General features: G+C 33.0%; 1 protein-coding gene across 1 annotated transcript in view; it reads right to left on the bottom strand.

The window, feature by feature from the left end:
- Nucleotides 1-16,523, bottom strand: part of LOC113782879 (ABC transporter C family member 12-like) — a 26,604-nt gene extending 10,081 nt beyond the window's left edge. The window contains exons 1-16 of the mRNA XM_027328824.1: nucleotides 16,100-16,523; nucleotides 15,237-15,415; nucleotides 14,451-14,490; nucleotides 13,666-13,819; nucleotides 13,096-13,210; nucleotides 12,941-13,021; nucleotides 12,681-12,705; nucleotides 11,681-11,737; nucleotides 10,691-10,756; nucleotides 9,224-9,298; nucleotides 4,666-4,773; nucleotides 3,557-3,691; nucleotides 2,618-2,724; nucleotides 2,439-2,532; nucleotides 1,701-1,868; nucleotides 218-358 (exon numbers count right to left, since the gene is read on the bottom strand). Of these exons, the coding sequence (XP_027184625.1) occupies nucleotides 218-358; nucleotides 1,701-1,868; nucleotides 2,439-2,532; nucleotides 2,618-2,724; nucleotides 3,557-3,691; nucleotides 4,666-4,773; nucleotides 9,224-9,298; nucleotides 10,691-10,756; nucleotides 11,681-11,737; nucleotides 12,681-12,705; nucleotides 12,941-13,021; nucleotides 13,096-13,210; nucleotides 13,666-13,819; nucleotides 14,451-14,490; nucleotides 15,237-15,415; nucleotides 16,100-16,432 (1,878 nt within the window). The 5' untranslated portion in view covers nucleotides 16,433-16,523. The remainder of the gene's footprint in view (nucleotides 1-217; nucleotides 359-1,700; nucleotides 1,869-2,438; nucleotides 2,533-2,617; nucleotides 2,725-3,556; nucleotides 3,692-4,665; nucleotides 4,774-9,223; nucleotides 9,299-10,690; nucleotides 10,757-11,680; nucleotides 11,738-12,680; nucleotides 12,706-12,940; nucleotides 13,022-13,095; nucleotides 13,211-13,665; nucleotides 13,820-14,450; nucleotides 14,491-15,236; nucleotides 15,416-16,099) is intronic.
- Nucleotides 16,524-16,787: the final 264 nt, after the last annotated feature.

Genomic DNA, 16,787 nt, shown 5'->3' on the forward strand with positions numbered 1-16,787 from the left:
ACAGAAAGAAGGTTGTTTCATGCATTCAAATTCTTTTACGCTGCATTATTGATCCTCTGATTGTTAAATCAAGAGTACAGGATCAAATAAGAATTTCAATTATGAACACTATAAAAGTTTCATCAAAATCTGATTTCTCCATGGGTATTAACAGTTTAAAAATCAAACACATTAGAGATATGGACAGCGCACAGAGATATTAGGAGGAAAGTACGACCTTAGGATCCCATGAAAAGTATCCATCCTTGATTGAAATGGCTGGAAGCCCTGGTTCACTAGGTGGATTTGATGAAAGGATTCTTTCTTCAGCTAGGAACAATTCCTCCAGTCGTAGTAGTGATACATTTACATTTACCACCTTCCAAAGTAGGGTAAGAAAAATTAAATTTGAATAGATGACGCAATCAATAATGTCCTTATATTATTTAAGGAGCTTTGATTATTCAACAGAGTATAATAAGTTGGCTCAAAATGGCAGTCTGCAAAAGTAGCTGCAACAAACTATAACAAAGAGAAAAGAAGCGAGCAAATAGCAAGAAAAAGGGAAATATCCCTTGGAAAAATGTCAAAATGGTGTCTGGAAGCATCATAATGCACAGAAAAACATAAGAGGGGAAAAGCAGATTGGATTCAAAATTGAAACAGATTGTCAGCTATTTTATGGCCTCCAGGAAACATGTAATGTAAAACCATGTTTTACTTTTACCAAGGAAACCTCAGATATCAGTCCACTTAATTCAAGATTTAATAAGGAGAAAGTTTATTATCCAAAATGACCAGCCATTTTTTTTATTTGTTTCATATCTTGAACATAATTCGCCTCTTTGCCTATGCAATGTGCAAAGAATAATATGCCCATGTTTAAGCATACAGTAATTTTCAGTACACTTGGTTATAGTTATATGTGGAACACAGACCTTGTGAATTTCCTTTCAAGCACTCAAGCACAAGCTACATGTTTTTCATGTGGGTGACTAAGATTGTAAACCAGTCATGGACAAAAGCTTCAGTGCTTTCTAATGATTTGATTCTCATGGCTGGAATACCTTCGGAAAAATGGCCATATCCTTGAGATTTGAAAATTTAGCTACTTAAGTTTCATTTGTCTTTTCCTGGAAGCATTCTGTTAAAGGATGTATATGGCATGTATTTTCCTAGTAAAACTGTAAGACAAAGTCTGGTAATTCAGATTGGGATATCTCCATCAGTAAATTCCTGACAACTAGTATCAGCTTTCATCCTTCTGGAAACTCGACTTCATGATGTCATAAGTTCTTTGCTGGGTGTTTCTGGTTGCATCTTTCTTCAAAATTCATGCGACTAGAAACCATCACGGATGGTATTCGAGCATTTAGCATTAACTTAAATCTCCATAATTATTCTCTGTACATAACTGGTCATGCTCAAGTCTCAATGTTTTCCACATAATAATTTACTGCTCCAAGCACATTTTTCATAATAATATGGATGCTTGAATTTCAAAGAACTAAAATGTTAGGCCAATATTGACTTGCCTGCATGCCTGTCTGTAAATGAAAATCTGATATGTGTAACTCCAATAAGTTATGAACACAAAAAGAAAAGAAACCCCAACTCCGCAAATTTATGCTTATACCATTTTAGCCAATGTAATGAATTGCAGCACAAGGTGCTAATTAAATGTGAACAGATGAGTTAGCAACATGCCAAAGAAGAGATACCTGAGTTATCAAGTTGGGAAGCATGTTCAAGGGCAAACGCAGAACCGCAAACAGAGAAAGAGAGGTAAACGCCCGGGCAGGTGTCAAATCTCCACCAAGATAAGTGAACATTCCAAACGAAACCACAGTTACAAGAACCGGGATGCTGTTTAATATGAAAGTGTTACACTGCAAATTACGGAACATAGAGATAATGAGGGTGTGGACAACAATTAAGCACTCAAAAAATTGTAAAACATGATGCTTTAAGAAATCAAATAACTGCCTAATAGATCCCACTCCTACTAAATATCTGGAGCATGTAAGATGATCTAGTTCACACATCAAAAGGGTCCAAATTCAAAGAAAAGCACTATTCAGCCAAACTTAGCTTACCCAGTCAGTATTTAGAAACTGTGATCAGACAATTTTAGGTCTAATTACTTGGATGCAATTACAATCATCAGAAAACATAATCTACATATGTAAGAGCAACTTATAAACTAACAACTGAACAATATTATAATAGTCAGAAACAGACCAAAGTTTTTCAGTGTCAATGCTTCAATAGGCTAACTGAGATTTCCTGATTCAGCTAGACTTTTATATATCTGATCATACTAATAGATTAGTGTATCAATACGTTGCCTTTAAACCGGTGTTTAAGTTAAGGGTAATATATGTAGTTCAAAAGAGTAAGAAACACCCAAATGTAAATCATTTAACACACTTTTATATAGAGTATAGATTATGAATTACCGCTGCTAGCAACTGTGCTTTCTTGAACCATGACAGTTCATCATTCCTCATGCTCAGGATCTTAGACTGAAAACTCTTCTCCCATGCATAGCATCTGATATAAATAACCACAACATGGTCAAAATTGTTTAACAGAACTAATTAAAATTATAAACAACCTTATCCATTTTGCGCCTTACTTAATCGCATCCATGGCCATTAAAATTTCATTGGTTAGACCAACTCTTTTGTCAGTACGCTGAAGTCCTTCTTTGGATAGTTTTCGCATCTTGCTTATAATAAAAGTCTGTATCAAATGCCAGATTAGAACATCAAGCTTTTTACGAGGTAGAATGATTTATATCCTACAGGAAACAAGAGATAATGCACAGTACATGAATAAAAGCCAACATATCTAACATTGTGCAGGATGGCAACACGTGCATGAGTTTAAAAAGAGGAAAAATAAAATGGTGAAGAGAGCTCACTGGCCCAAAATGTTGAACACCTTCAGGGTAGAAGTATGTAAAGCTAACCAAACATATTGACATAATGGGTGGTAATGACTGTGCTCGGATGTAAGAAAACTCAATATTCTTAAAAAAAAAAACATGTTTTCTGTATTTTGCAATTCGAATTTTTCCTGATACTTTCTCAAGACAAGAAAAGCTTCGAGTATTATCTTCTTTTAACCAAACCAAATTTACACATACTCTTGCCCAAACATGTGATACCCTTCCAGGTTCCTGAATGTTTACTTCAAGTGTATAAATTACAGACTGTGTTTGTTAACATGTATAGTACAACTTTGAAGAGATCATTTTGCATTAGATTTATATTCCTAAACATCATTATAGCTTGGGTTATAATTCTTGATTATGCGTTGCTTACTAAAAGTTCAGAAAGCATGCACTAATCAAAATGAAAGCGGTAAACCAGTTGCAGGGACAATGCGACCTAAATTCCATTTACATAGTGCATACTAGAAATCTTATTCTAAATTCAAGAAGGAGCAGTTGCAAATTAACCCACTGAAATACTTGGTTTGGAATGTACTCCATAGTCCACTGATCCCAAGAGATACATTGATGCACAAAAGTTATTGGAAGAAGTAAATTGTGGCTCAAAAATCTTTTTACCTGAATGGGAAACATTAGAACCAACATAAGAGAACCAAGAAGTGACGCCACCCCTAATTGCTGGTATAGAAGAACCATGGCTATCGTAATTCGAAATGGAGCTGACCATAAGCCATGAAGTTGTTGGCATATTTGCTAAAAATCAATCATAAATCAGTTGGTAACATCACAGATATAACAAATATGAGAATTCTTGCACAGAAAGTAAACAAACACAAGTATAAACATGATGGAAAATTGAGACTATGCTGAAAAGGCATGATTCCATAAAAATCCTTAATTATTGGTAATTTATCTCATTCAAGATTAGCTTAACCCATCTTCACCAAATCAATAATGTTGGTTCCAGTGATGTTTTGAGACTGATATTCTGATTAGATTTCCTTGCTACAAGATTCACAATAGAAGGTATATGTTTCTAAGCCAGTGATAATGGTTTTACCCATTAAGCCCAATCATACAACTCTAACATCAACAAAGATTTGATGTTTTCCAACTTTGCATATCCAATGGTGTAATTCTAAAGCATTTTCTTCATATGTATACTGGTTTTAATAATTATTCCGGCCACTAAGAAAATATGTAAAACTCTCGCTGCTCTTTTGGGCGCTAATCAACCAGAAATGGTGTTAGATTCAACTTAGATCTATTCTTTTTTTTTTAATCATTCCATAGTCCTGCTTAATATAGACTTTGATGTTTTAGCCCATTGCTGCAATCATTAGCTAAATAGAGTATCGAACACTATTGAAAAAGATATTACTGCTAGTCTGGAGGACCATTCCAGAAAATTTCTGAAACCAATGGAAGGTAATATGAAAACGTTGATATGTATTCTAGGTAGATGTTAATGATAGTTTGGGAAACATGGATCAATGTCATGGCAAAAATTTCTCCTTAATTTATTATTCAGTGGATACAGAGGTTGATCAAATAGTCAAAAACCTACTGGAATTTAACTCAGTTGTTTGGGTGCAGAACTTAGTATAACAGCTCTATCATAAAGAGTGAACAAAAAAACCAACTAAAAGAAGACCTGATTCTGGCACCAAGCTTCTTGTTCTTTAAATACGGTTATAATTAAAAACAAAAAATCCACAGGTCAGTACCTGAAGTCCATTAGCATCGGTTGTTATCATATTTGTTATTCTTCCGGATGGGAAGCTCTTGCGACTCTCATGTGTTAGCCTCAAAGTTTTCCGAAAAATAGCAGCTACCTACAAATGCCAACAGTATATATTCCAACTCAGACAAAAAATGCTTCAGCATCAGAAAACGTGACTAAATAAGAATAGTCGAAAGAACTAATAACTAAGATAATGGCAGTGGAAACTGATATCATATGTGAACTCAGCTTGTGGCCTTGTTTGATACGAGGCAGAATGTTAGATTCTCTTTCTATCACTATGTATGTAAAAACAGCAAAATAAAGATGGGAATGGAACTGCCCTTGCATCAAAGACCAAGAAAAGAAAGAACATCATGGAAAGACTAACATGAACTGCTAAGCTAAAAGGGAAGAATTTGAACCTATGGTCGAGGATGGAACAAAAACTGATACTTTGTTTGACAAGGATGTTAAGGAATTTGCATACAATAATGAAACTTGTTTCTTGATTAACTTACACAAATCACAAGATTATTTCTTTCAGCTTGACATTCATGTCATTAACCTAGACATGAAGAGGAAGAGAACTGAGTACATGTCTTCCAATTTCTTTTTCGGTGGAAAAAAAAAAACTGTTCCAATTGTAAGTCACTATGCTTTCAGACAATTTATTTGCCACAAAAACCATTTGGGAAAATTGGATAAAAGATTAGGGAATATGATCCTATATTCTCAATACTTCCATGTCAACGTTAATAGAAATAACAACCATATAATACCTAAACACCCCAGAAAAGCTAAAGATTCAATGAACATCAGGTTGGACTAGTTTGTGTATTTTCCTATTAATGTGTTGAAGTTTAAAAGAATTTTTTTGCAGATGTACGGTGGGGCAATTAATAAGTGAAGTACTTGTAGTTAAAACATTGGTAGATGAAAACTAAATTAGAATAGAAGTGGAACTCGACACTGATGAAATAAAGACTCAGAAGTGTTTCTACTGAGCTACACTAATCAAGCTTCAAAGTCATTACTTGTTAAAGGATCAATTTCTCTGGAATACCAGCCTGATAACTTACTGAGTCTCACACTAGCTTGACATCTTATCAGAAGTAGCCAGCCCAGTCCTGTTAGTATCCGAATTCATCCCAATCAGGTAATATGAAAGATTCCAGTCACCATCTCTCCACGAAATCCCTCTGACATTCTCACAATATGCTCATGCCTTTTGACATCAATTGTTAATGACCTAGGTGGCTTATCAGCCCAGCACATTATTGGCCACCCAATATTATGCCCAACTTGCTATAACTATTGCACATTTTAAGCCTTGTAATCCATTTCAACAATTTCTTAAATATCCACTGGACATATCACAAAGTCATGATTGTGCATCTTAGAAGGCCAATTACACTATGATATACATTTTATCTAGTAGGCTAGTGATTCTAGCTTGCTAATTCATGCAGTCTTTCCTTTTCTTGAAACCGGTGGCTGGGGTTGCAGCTAGTTTTGGAGTCCAACCATTCCTGCCATATTTAGTTATTCAGCCTGTGATTGGATAGATCCACATACAAATGTATTTTCACAACATCCAAAGCACAAAACATGTAATCATTATCATTATCATTATCACTATCACTATCACTGCTATATAAAAGTATGAATGTTGGTATTGGGTAGTGCAAGTGTAAGCACTTTTTTATCTTAGTTTTTGTTATTCCTAAATTACCCTTATGTCTTTTAATTAGAATTATTGTATTTTAATGTGACACTAATTAAAAGAAATAAAACACTCCAATTGATTACATTTTAATGGTATTGGTAATTATAATTAAAAATTCTTCATTAAAAACTATTTACCTACCCTTGGACTCCATCTCCTATATTATTATACGTATCAAAATTTCTTAATTGAAGCATGAAAAATTTCTCATTAGATATTAGTTGAGATTATTAAAAAAATCAATTTCAAAAAATAGATACTCTCTAGAAATGGAGAAATATACAATGACATGAAAACCCTTATTTATCTGTATATCTTCACACAAATATCACAATAAATTTTACAATTATTCATTTTTACCAATATGAAGAATTTTTCATGTTGCACCCAATGAAATTTCAATATATCATTATCATTATCATTATCATTATCATTACTATATAAAAAGTATGAATGTTGGTATTGGGTAGTGCAAGTGTAAGCACTTTTTTATCTTAGTTTTTGTTATTCCTAAATTACCCTTATGTCTTTTAATTAGAATTATTGCATTTTGATGTGACACTAATTAAAAGAAATAAAGCACTCCAATTGATTACATTTTAATGGTATTGGTAATTATAATTAAAAATTCTTCATTAAAAACTATTTACCTACCCTTGGACTCCATCTCCTATTATTATACGTATCAAAATTTCTTAATTGAAGCATGAAAAATTTCTCATTAGTCATTAGTTGAGATTATTAAAAAAATCAATTTCAAAAAATAGATACTCTCTAGAAATGGAGAAACATACAATGACAAAAAAACCCTTATTCATCTGTATATCTTCACACAAATATCACAAGTAAATTTTACAATTATGCACTTTTACCAATACGAAGAATTTTTCATGTTGTACCCAATGAAATTTTAATATATCATTATCATTACTATTACTATATAAAAAGTATGAATGTTGGTATTGGGTAGTGCAAGTATAAGCACTTTTTTATCTTAGTTTTTGTTATTCCTAAATTACCCTCATGTCTTTTAATTATTGCATTTTAATGTGACACTAATTAAAAGAAATAAAACACTCCAATTGATTACATTTTAGTGGTATTGGTAATTATAATTAAAAATTCCTCATTAAAAACTATTTACCTACCCTTGGACTCCATTTTCTATTATTATACGTATCAAAATTTCTTAATTGAAGCATGAAAAATTTCTCATTAGTCATTAGTTGAGATTATTAAAAAAATCAATTTCAAAAAATAGATACTCTCTAGAAATGGAGAAACATACAATGACAAGAAAACCCTTATTCATCTGTATATCTTCACACAAATATCACAAGTAAATTTTACAATTATGCACTTTTATATGAAGAATTTTTCATGTTGCACCCAATAAAAATTTCAATATACAAAAAATGATGACACGTTTATAACTGAAATAGCAGTATTAAGATAGAAAAAAGAAATCTAAAATAGCACCATACAAATTACTATTATCATTAATAGCAACTGATCAAAACAAGAAAAACTGAAATAAAATTGAAAACTATTTATAAAATGACATAAAGTAAATAGCAAATGAATTAAAAAGCTAGAATACAATTCAAATAATACCAAAGACAACATCCAAATCACTGATATCTAGGGGAAGACAAACATTGTTATTAACAATAATATAGTAATGCTTCATTTGTTTTGGTTTGAGCAAACCGAATTCATCCATCAAGTCAGAAACCATCTCCAATGATAAAATAAGGATTATAATAAGAGTAGATATAAAATGAAGAATGATAAAATGAAAATGATATCCAAATTGTTTTTGGTGATATCCAAAATACCCTTATTTTTCTAATGATTACATATATTTATTGTATTGCAATATTAGTGAATAATGGAAGCGATTATCAAATGAAAAGCTTTAAAATTAAGTAAATTCCATTTATGGTGACAATTGTAATTAGACAGATTTAATGCATTCCAATAATTGATAATAATGATAGCGGTTATGGATTAAAAGTTGGCAATTAAAAACTAAAACACTGCCATATAAAAAAAATTCATATTAAAATTATTAATTAGCCACAATTCTCATTCCAATTTCATGATCATCAAAAAAACCAATATTAAAATCAAAAATATTGTCCTCGTATGAAAAAAGTAGACTTGTTGCTCTTGCTTCGCATTGGATTGTGCAGAAAACATGAATAAAAGAAAAGGAAAATAGAAAAACTCCAACTATCTCTATCTATAAAATTTCAATTGTTAGAATGTATAAGCCAGAAAAACTTTACGTGGTGGATCATTTATACTCCATTATTGACAAAAATAGAGTTAACATAATACAAAGAATTCAAATTACATGTATGTTTATTTTTCTATCTTAATTATATTCTTCGTTTATAAAAAATTGTGATGATTGTGATTTATAAGCAATAGAGTCATGAATATACAATAATTTTGATAACACATGATATTATCAATATTTGATATATTAGAGTTCAAGCTATAAATCAAAAAGTGTTTCATTCATGATTTCAAATTCAATTCTAAGGGATATGTCAACTAAATTAGAATGTTTTGTGTCTCTTTTCATTTAATAAAATTTTTAAAAGTAACTAGCTTAAAAAATAAATAACATAAAAATACTATATTATGATGTTGACAATCAAAATTTCATAAAAAAAATTTAGTATCTGAAAAATACTACATTTTAAGATATTACAATCACGTGCAAAGCACGTGATCTATTACTAGTTACAAGAAAAATGAGCAAAGCAATATACAGAAAAGGGAATATTTGGTGTTCGCAATTTAGAGAAGGAAGGACAATTACCAAAGTTGATCTTAGCCTGAAACCAACACGCATGACGTTCTGATAGTACTGAGCTTCACAAAGAACTCCAAATGACTGAAGAAATAGCAAAGAGTTAGTTTATTATGGACCTAAAAATATAAAATGAGCAGCTTGGATTCATACTGTATCTAGAAGAAAAGGAAAATGCAAATACAGAATGATTGTTGAAAGAAATTTAAATTGAAATTATGTTATTAAAAGGACGAGCAGATAGAGTCAAATTGACTAAATACAATAACTGTGTCTCATCACCGGGCGCAAGTTTCTATATTTCAAAGATGATGAACAAAACAATCAATAGAAGTACAAAACTTTTATCAATTGATTAAGGCATTTACCTCCAACGTGAAGAAAGAAAGAGATGAGATTTGCACAAACATATGCACGTTTTTACTTAGAAAAGGAGAAAGAAAGAGAAAGAGGTCAGAATGAACGTCAATATATCTAAACACCTACATGCCATGTATAGTTAATAAATGTATGAGCTTGAATTAAAACAATTGAATGTATTCACAATATCTAAACGACAGATTACTTGGCTTACATGAATTAGATAAGACTATCCAACTCTAGTCTTTCCATGTATTCAGATATGATCCCAATTTGCATCTTCAAATTACACTTACTTAATCCCAGTGAGACGATGTTTATTGTAGTCACACCACCTACAAAAAGGGTTACTTGGCATACTTGAATATGACAAGACTCCCCAATTGTAGTGTAGTGTCTCCATGTATTGAGATTTGACTCCAATTCATATCTTTAAACTGCACTTAAGCCCCCACTAGAAAACAACCAATTGTAGTCACATCACCTACATGAATGGTTCCATGGCTTACTTGAATTCTACAAGAACATCCAATTATAGTCTCTCCCTGTATTGAGATTTGATTATAATTTGCATGTTCACGTTACACTTATTTAATCCCCAGTAGAGCAAATTGATTACAGTCATGCAATGAGGTGAAAGGTTACTGGTCTTGAATTCGACAAGACTACCCAATTTTAGTCTCTCTACATGTATTGAGATTTTGATTCTATTTTGCATCTTCAAATTACAGTTACTTAATCCCTAGCATAAACACACAGCCAAAAACATATGATTGACTGCATTAAGATAAATAGAGTAAGCACAAAATATGTTGTAAAGATAAACAGATACCCAAACCCTAATAACAGAAGAAAATGAATAGGAGATATTAGCATTGTAGACACGTCCATTCCACAGATAACTCCCTTAAAATTTAGGATGAATGTCAAACCCACTATTTTTCAAAAGACATTTAGAGATGTTTGCTGCCTTGCATAAAAAAACTAGTACAGCCACCATACTGTGCAAGTGTAACTCTCTTCTTTCTAAGAAGTAGTCTTCATCAAAGCAGGTAAAATCTCATTCAGTCCTCTACTTAAAGAAGAAATGTTTAGTATACTAAGTATGAATCGTACCACTCCAATAAAAATTGAAAAGGCATAGGCATAACCAACCCAAGCTGGATCTCCTCGTTCAAATGACTGCAAAATGTATCAAATTAATGAAGAGAACTGACTACTGCAAATGGAAAACGTACTCATGAAACAGTAAATTATTTTGCAGTCAAAGTGAAAAAAAAAAAAGAAGCATTAGACAATATTAAGACAATTCTCCAGATCCCCAAGAAAAATCACTTCCTGTCACATTTATACGGCTTAAAGCTTGTACTGGCTCACCTATAGCACTAAGCTTGAGAACTCCAGAGCTTCAACATCTAAGTGAATTGGACTTTCATTTCTTAATTTGACCATTTCTTTTATGTTATTTTCTTACTATTTTCCAAAACCTAATTTCTACAATTGTATTTTGTTGAAGCTTTTGACTACATTTAGAGCCCATGTTTTAAATTTAAAAAAAATTATGGTCCAAAACAGAAAGCATACAAGGTAAAGTTGTTCAAAAGATTAAAAGGTGGATGAAGATATTGGGTTACATTGTGTACGCTAGGATTAAGTTAAAAAAAAAAAATTATGAAGCCAGAACTTTATTATTAACCTCATGGGTTTAGAAAGACTAACATAAGATGATATCAACTGAATTTTCACGTTATGCAGTCTTTAGACAATCACTGGTCAACAATAGTCAGAATGACAAAGAAAGATAACTTTTGCACAGCATAGAGGCAGAATCCATAACCAAGTCACTTTTCCTGATAGGATGTACAAGTATTTCTTGAACATGAATATTTGTCATATCTGAAAATTGACTTGACTGTTAATATTATCCCAATGCCATCTTCATTTCAGCTTAGATCAGGAAAATATTCACTTATTAGAACACTGGATTTGTAGGATGTAAGTATCGTGCATCACAACATTTTTCGCTTCACATACAGTAATAAAAAGAAAAAGAAACAATCTGCATCATTCAACATGGTTATGGATATAAAGAAAAAACAAAATTACCGTTAAGAGATGATTTAGTATCATGGGCCCTATGAACTGGGAAATATCATTTCCAATCTGCAAGACCGCCAAAATTGAGTTTAAGAAACTGTCAAATTATTCAGAAACAATAGCTCTATATGTTTCACTGTATGTGTACATGCAGAATTATGCTTTCATGAGCAAATATGATCTCCTGTTAACTTCAAAAGGAGCTAGAGTTGGAGGCAGTACTATCTCGTTTGGATGATATTAACTACAGTTGGAAGTAATACTAGCTCATTCAAATGAACTTAAGAGAAAATAATCTGAAAAAAAGACATATTGGATTGCAAAGAGATGCTCATTCTGAAGCTGGACTCCAATAATTCTGATGCTTTGACAGAAAGATTCTTTAACTTAAAAATTCACATGAATAAGATACTTTCAACTTCAATTTGTCCAATTCTAAATTGTCTCTCGCCCTAGATGCATTGTAAAATTTGAAATGTCTAAAATGAATATACAAAGAACAAATACTCTGGTGATGCTCCTCGCACTAATCAACTTGAATTGAGTCTTTATTCTACATTAGGCCTGATAAATACTGGTCCACATATACATTTTTTTCAGTATATATGAACAAATATTAAATGATAATGACAATTGAATTGATTGAATAAAAAACAAGTTCTCAGCTAACATGAACTTATGGCGAAAATGACTTTACAGAGTAGCTTATGTGATTATTTAAGATGAGACAGTACATGGCTCTTATAATCTGTTACTGACTGAAAACTAAAAGTTAGTCAAGACAAACCATCAAATGATGTGTCATTTCTGAAACTTTGATTTAAATTCTCTCCTCTTGCAACAAAATTTTCTTGAAAGAAGTGAAGCATAATTAGTTCCCAAAAAGCATAAAATCTAGTCATGCAAGCACCTGCCTAGATGGCTCTATCTTGTATCATGGTATCAGAAACTAAATACATTTATGAACTACAGAATGAGTAACATTTATAAGCAAAATTAATGGTCTAACCCTGAAGAAGCCACCATACCAAAACCTGCAAAAACAAAAACAATTACATAGTGGGGTGAAAAGGTGGAACACCATCTGTTGAAGATGCAGCTAAAGATATATCAACAACATAAACCAAGACAAGTACTTTGTCCCCCCCCCCCCTTCCTCCCCCAAGCCCCAACCCACCCTCCCAAAAAGAAAAGAAAAAAGAATAGGATCCTTTGCTATTGTAGCCGGATAAAACAAGTCTTTCATAAACGTAACAACCAAATAGCTACCTGCCTCCAAGGCTACAATTCAATGCCCGTAGAAGCAATGGTTTTGGTCTTTGAGATTCTTCAGCCCAACATTTGTGGAACCTAAGTCATAACAGAAATGAAATTTAGTTCTGCAACTGTTTAATAGTAGTGGCAGGAGAAAACTGCAAACTAACTTTTTAATCAGTGTCTCAGTCTGATCCCAGGAATCCAGCTTCCAAACATCCTTATCAGTTATTGGTCTTTTGTAACCTTGCTGCATGAGGGGGGTCATCCATCCAAAATATATGCCTATCACAAGATAGTACTCAATTATAATTAGTGTTGTGGGTAAACATAAAAGCATAACAGACGCTATCAAGACATGAACTTAATCTTTGGCTACCATCACCACCTCATCTAAGACTGCAAGCCACTAGAGATGAGAGTAATCTATTTATCACATTTATTGATCTCTTATATTAAACTGCCCGCGTTGCTATATCTTGTATACCACTTAAATTGATGTTTTGGTCTGGAAAGTAGAAATGGGTTGATTGTCAATTAAGCAGAATCAATAATTTAACCATGTAGAGGATGTAAATTCTGATTAGAACCATGATCAGAGTTCATTAAGGAAGCATAAAGAGCACTGATGTGATGCTAATACAGATTCATGTCCATACTAACTAAGATCCTCCCCTGTTTTTCACATTCTTAGGAATTTAAATACCTGACATGATGGACTTTAACATAAAGCTACTTACTGTCTAGCCATTTGGCATGTCTCTCTGGACAAATGTCTCCTCCAAGAAAAGTTTCATGTTTATTTTCATCAGCAGATTCACCAGACAATGGGATGTAGCCAGGGTAGGATTCCATATGAGGGACATAAACAAGAAGCAGCCCTCCTAACAAAACCTACAGCAGAATATTTAAGGCAGCACATTATACTTTGGATGAACTCTGTGGCAGAAAGTTCAAATCTCAATATTTCTTGACAGTCATGCTCTAATATTAGACACAGACATCTAGCTTGGCATTTGTTGGTTGTACTATTAAGTTCTCCCGTACTGCTTGGTGTAAATGTGCTGGCTTTGGATTTGATAGTTTACATTAAGCATTTGGCAATTGAAAGCTTCATGTGTTGAACCTCAAAAGTTATACACAGAGGAATTAGTTGACCACCACAAGAGAGATGACTTGTAGATCTAGCAATGCTCATCTACATCTATGTGCATGTGAAACATGAGTCCAGAAACCAAGAATAACAGCAATAATGGAAGAAGTTTTGCAGCCTTTATCACTTAATTATCTTTCAATAAAATTTTAAAAGTAACCAAGCAAACACAGTTGGTAACTCCATACAGAAAGCAAGTCTACATTAGATGCCTTCCAGAATTTTTGAAAATGGAGCATGGTTGCACTATAGACTTCCTACATTGCCCCAAATCTTAATGGATAAATGTGTTTAATTGCAGATTATAGTTGTGTATTGGTGGCCAAAACAATGAACTCTCATTTGCCAAATCAGAAAAGAAAACTAATGTACCTGGAACACAAGTGTAGAGCAATATAGATACAGTATCGACCTGCGAAATTACAGAACTGGTAAAAATCTGCTGCCAAACATCATCCAGTAGAGACATCTTATGGCTTACAAAAATGGTAAAATTATGTCAGAAAGATTCATCCAATTATTTTGTTAAAGATTTTAGGCATTACCTAGCAATCAAATTTATGTGTTCCACTGACTTGTATACTTTATCATCTTTTGCTACCTATTTGCAACTCTTTAGTGAAGTTACATTCACCATTTTGAAATATCTGCCACTGACCTACAACAGTTCTAGTCCTTTGAACAATGTCTTGTTCTCCATTTTCATTATCTCTATGTATGCTCTAAAAACTTCTCAATATTAAGACACATCTCTGGTTCTTCTCATAGAGGGAGTCATTCTATCTATCTGTAACATACAGCATTGGAGATTACATATGTTGATAAGATAGATTTCTGGCACCCACCCTGATGATCCAAGCGTGAAACCCAGTAACTTTCCTACTGACGTTTTTACTTTATATATACTTCCTGCAGCACTTCTTGTTTTTATGGCATGAACTATAAACATTCATCTTTAAAGTCGAAGAGCTTCTAGCACTTAAATACAAATTCTAATAATGTGGAGACCAGAAACCTAATTCTTCAATTTATCCAAACTGCTAGTAGATTGAGCTATCAGTATGAATTTAGAATAGAAAACTGGACCAGACCTTGTGATTGCACTAAATATAGAATTTAGATAAAGAATAGGAATATCGTGGACAATAAACAACTTACCTTGTATAAAAATCCCTCAGTGAAAATATCAAATTGAACATTACAGCATCTGCTACCAAAACATAAACTAGTCCAAATCGGACATACCACCGGAACTCTCTAATGTAAATTTTTGTCTCCAAGCCCAGCATAAACACTAATGAGAACCAAGCAAGTGCCTCAATACCCAATGATAGCATCTGCACAGAAAACAAGTGCTTAAAAGTTGTAAACACCTAGTGAAGCACTGTAAGTTTAGGAAAATATGGTCCACTAATTAAGGCTTCAAATCAGCACTTCTTCACCACCAAACGTACACACTAGATATCTTCTCAAGCCCAAAACTTATAATTTCTTCTGCAAGAGATTTCAAGTTCTTTTCCATATCAGTATATCGATAGTTAGCCAAAGTCGACAAGAAACAAAGAAACAAAAGTTTCTTTACTCATAGTTCTGAGAGAGAGTTACATGTCTTTGTTTTGTAAGGAACTTCAACCTCTTGAGCATCAAACAGAAGTGAAAATGATAGTTGCATGTAAAGAACCATGTCCATTGGGCAGCATATCAAACTGATTTTCTAGTCGAGTAATAAACTCTGGAGTGGCTTAATAACAACAAAAGTACTGATCTCAAAATCATATCCTTGTTTACAAGGTAATCCTGCTAACTTGAAAACTGAAATAGGTATATGACTTTAACGATTAATCAAATACTTGAAACAATTCCAAGCTAAAACACTTGCAAACGCTTAATGAATCAGACTTGGTATGCAACTACTCCAGTAATATCACATATTTGTCACAAATAGCTGGACAGAGTAGAAGGACGAGTATCAAACAGTTAAAATAGAGGAAGTTCAAAACCTCGAATGTGGAAATACGCACCTCAAATGGAGCCAGACCACTCTGTTCATCCAGATTGAAAAGTGAAATGCCCAAAATCAGTCTGAACATGGGCTCAGCAGCGCAAAACCCAGCAAGCAATGCCAAAAAATAATTGTACAAATTTGACCTCAATCGATATCTCTGGATCCTGTAATCCATCTTAGTCAACCATATTCTATATAAACACAATCCCAGAAGAACCAAATGGGACACACACCCCACTACAGAATCTAAGGCACAGGGCGTGTATGATCCAAAAGCACTCTCTGTTTGATTTGCCCAAACTCCATTCTCCACTGGCCTGCAATACCAAATCCATGGCTTGAAACCCATTTTTGGATTCTCTGATTGGATCACTATTTCCAGCAGAAATTACTAGGATTTCACTACAAACTTGTCTGTTTTCTGAAACTGCTTGATTCCCTAATCAATGCATTCCTGTAACACAAACAAGATAGCTTCAATTGAAAGCCAATTAAACTCAGTGCTTGTTATAACCACAACAAACCAAATGAGACAACTAATTATTCAAGAAACCTTTCCTTTTCTTACTAATCACCAACCTAAGAAGTCCCTATGTCACTACGTCTTTAACAGAATCCAAATTTAGCAGGTTAGAAAGAAATGTCAGGCTTTTGTTACTCATCTTAAAGCGAGTTCAATTGTTATATAGCCCCATTCCCCATGA

The sequence above is a fragment of the Coffea eugenioides genome, chromosome 9, assembly GCF_003713205.1.
Source record: "Coffea eugenioides isolate CCC68of chromosome 9, Ceug_1.0, whole genome shotgun sequence".
NCBI lineage: Eukaryota > Viridiplantae > Streptophyta > Magnoliopsida > Gentianales > Rubiaceae > Coffea > Coffea eugenioides.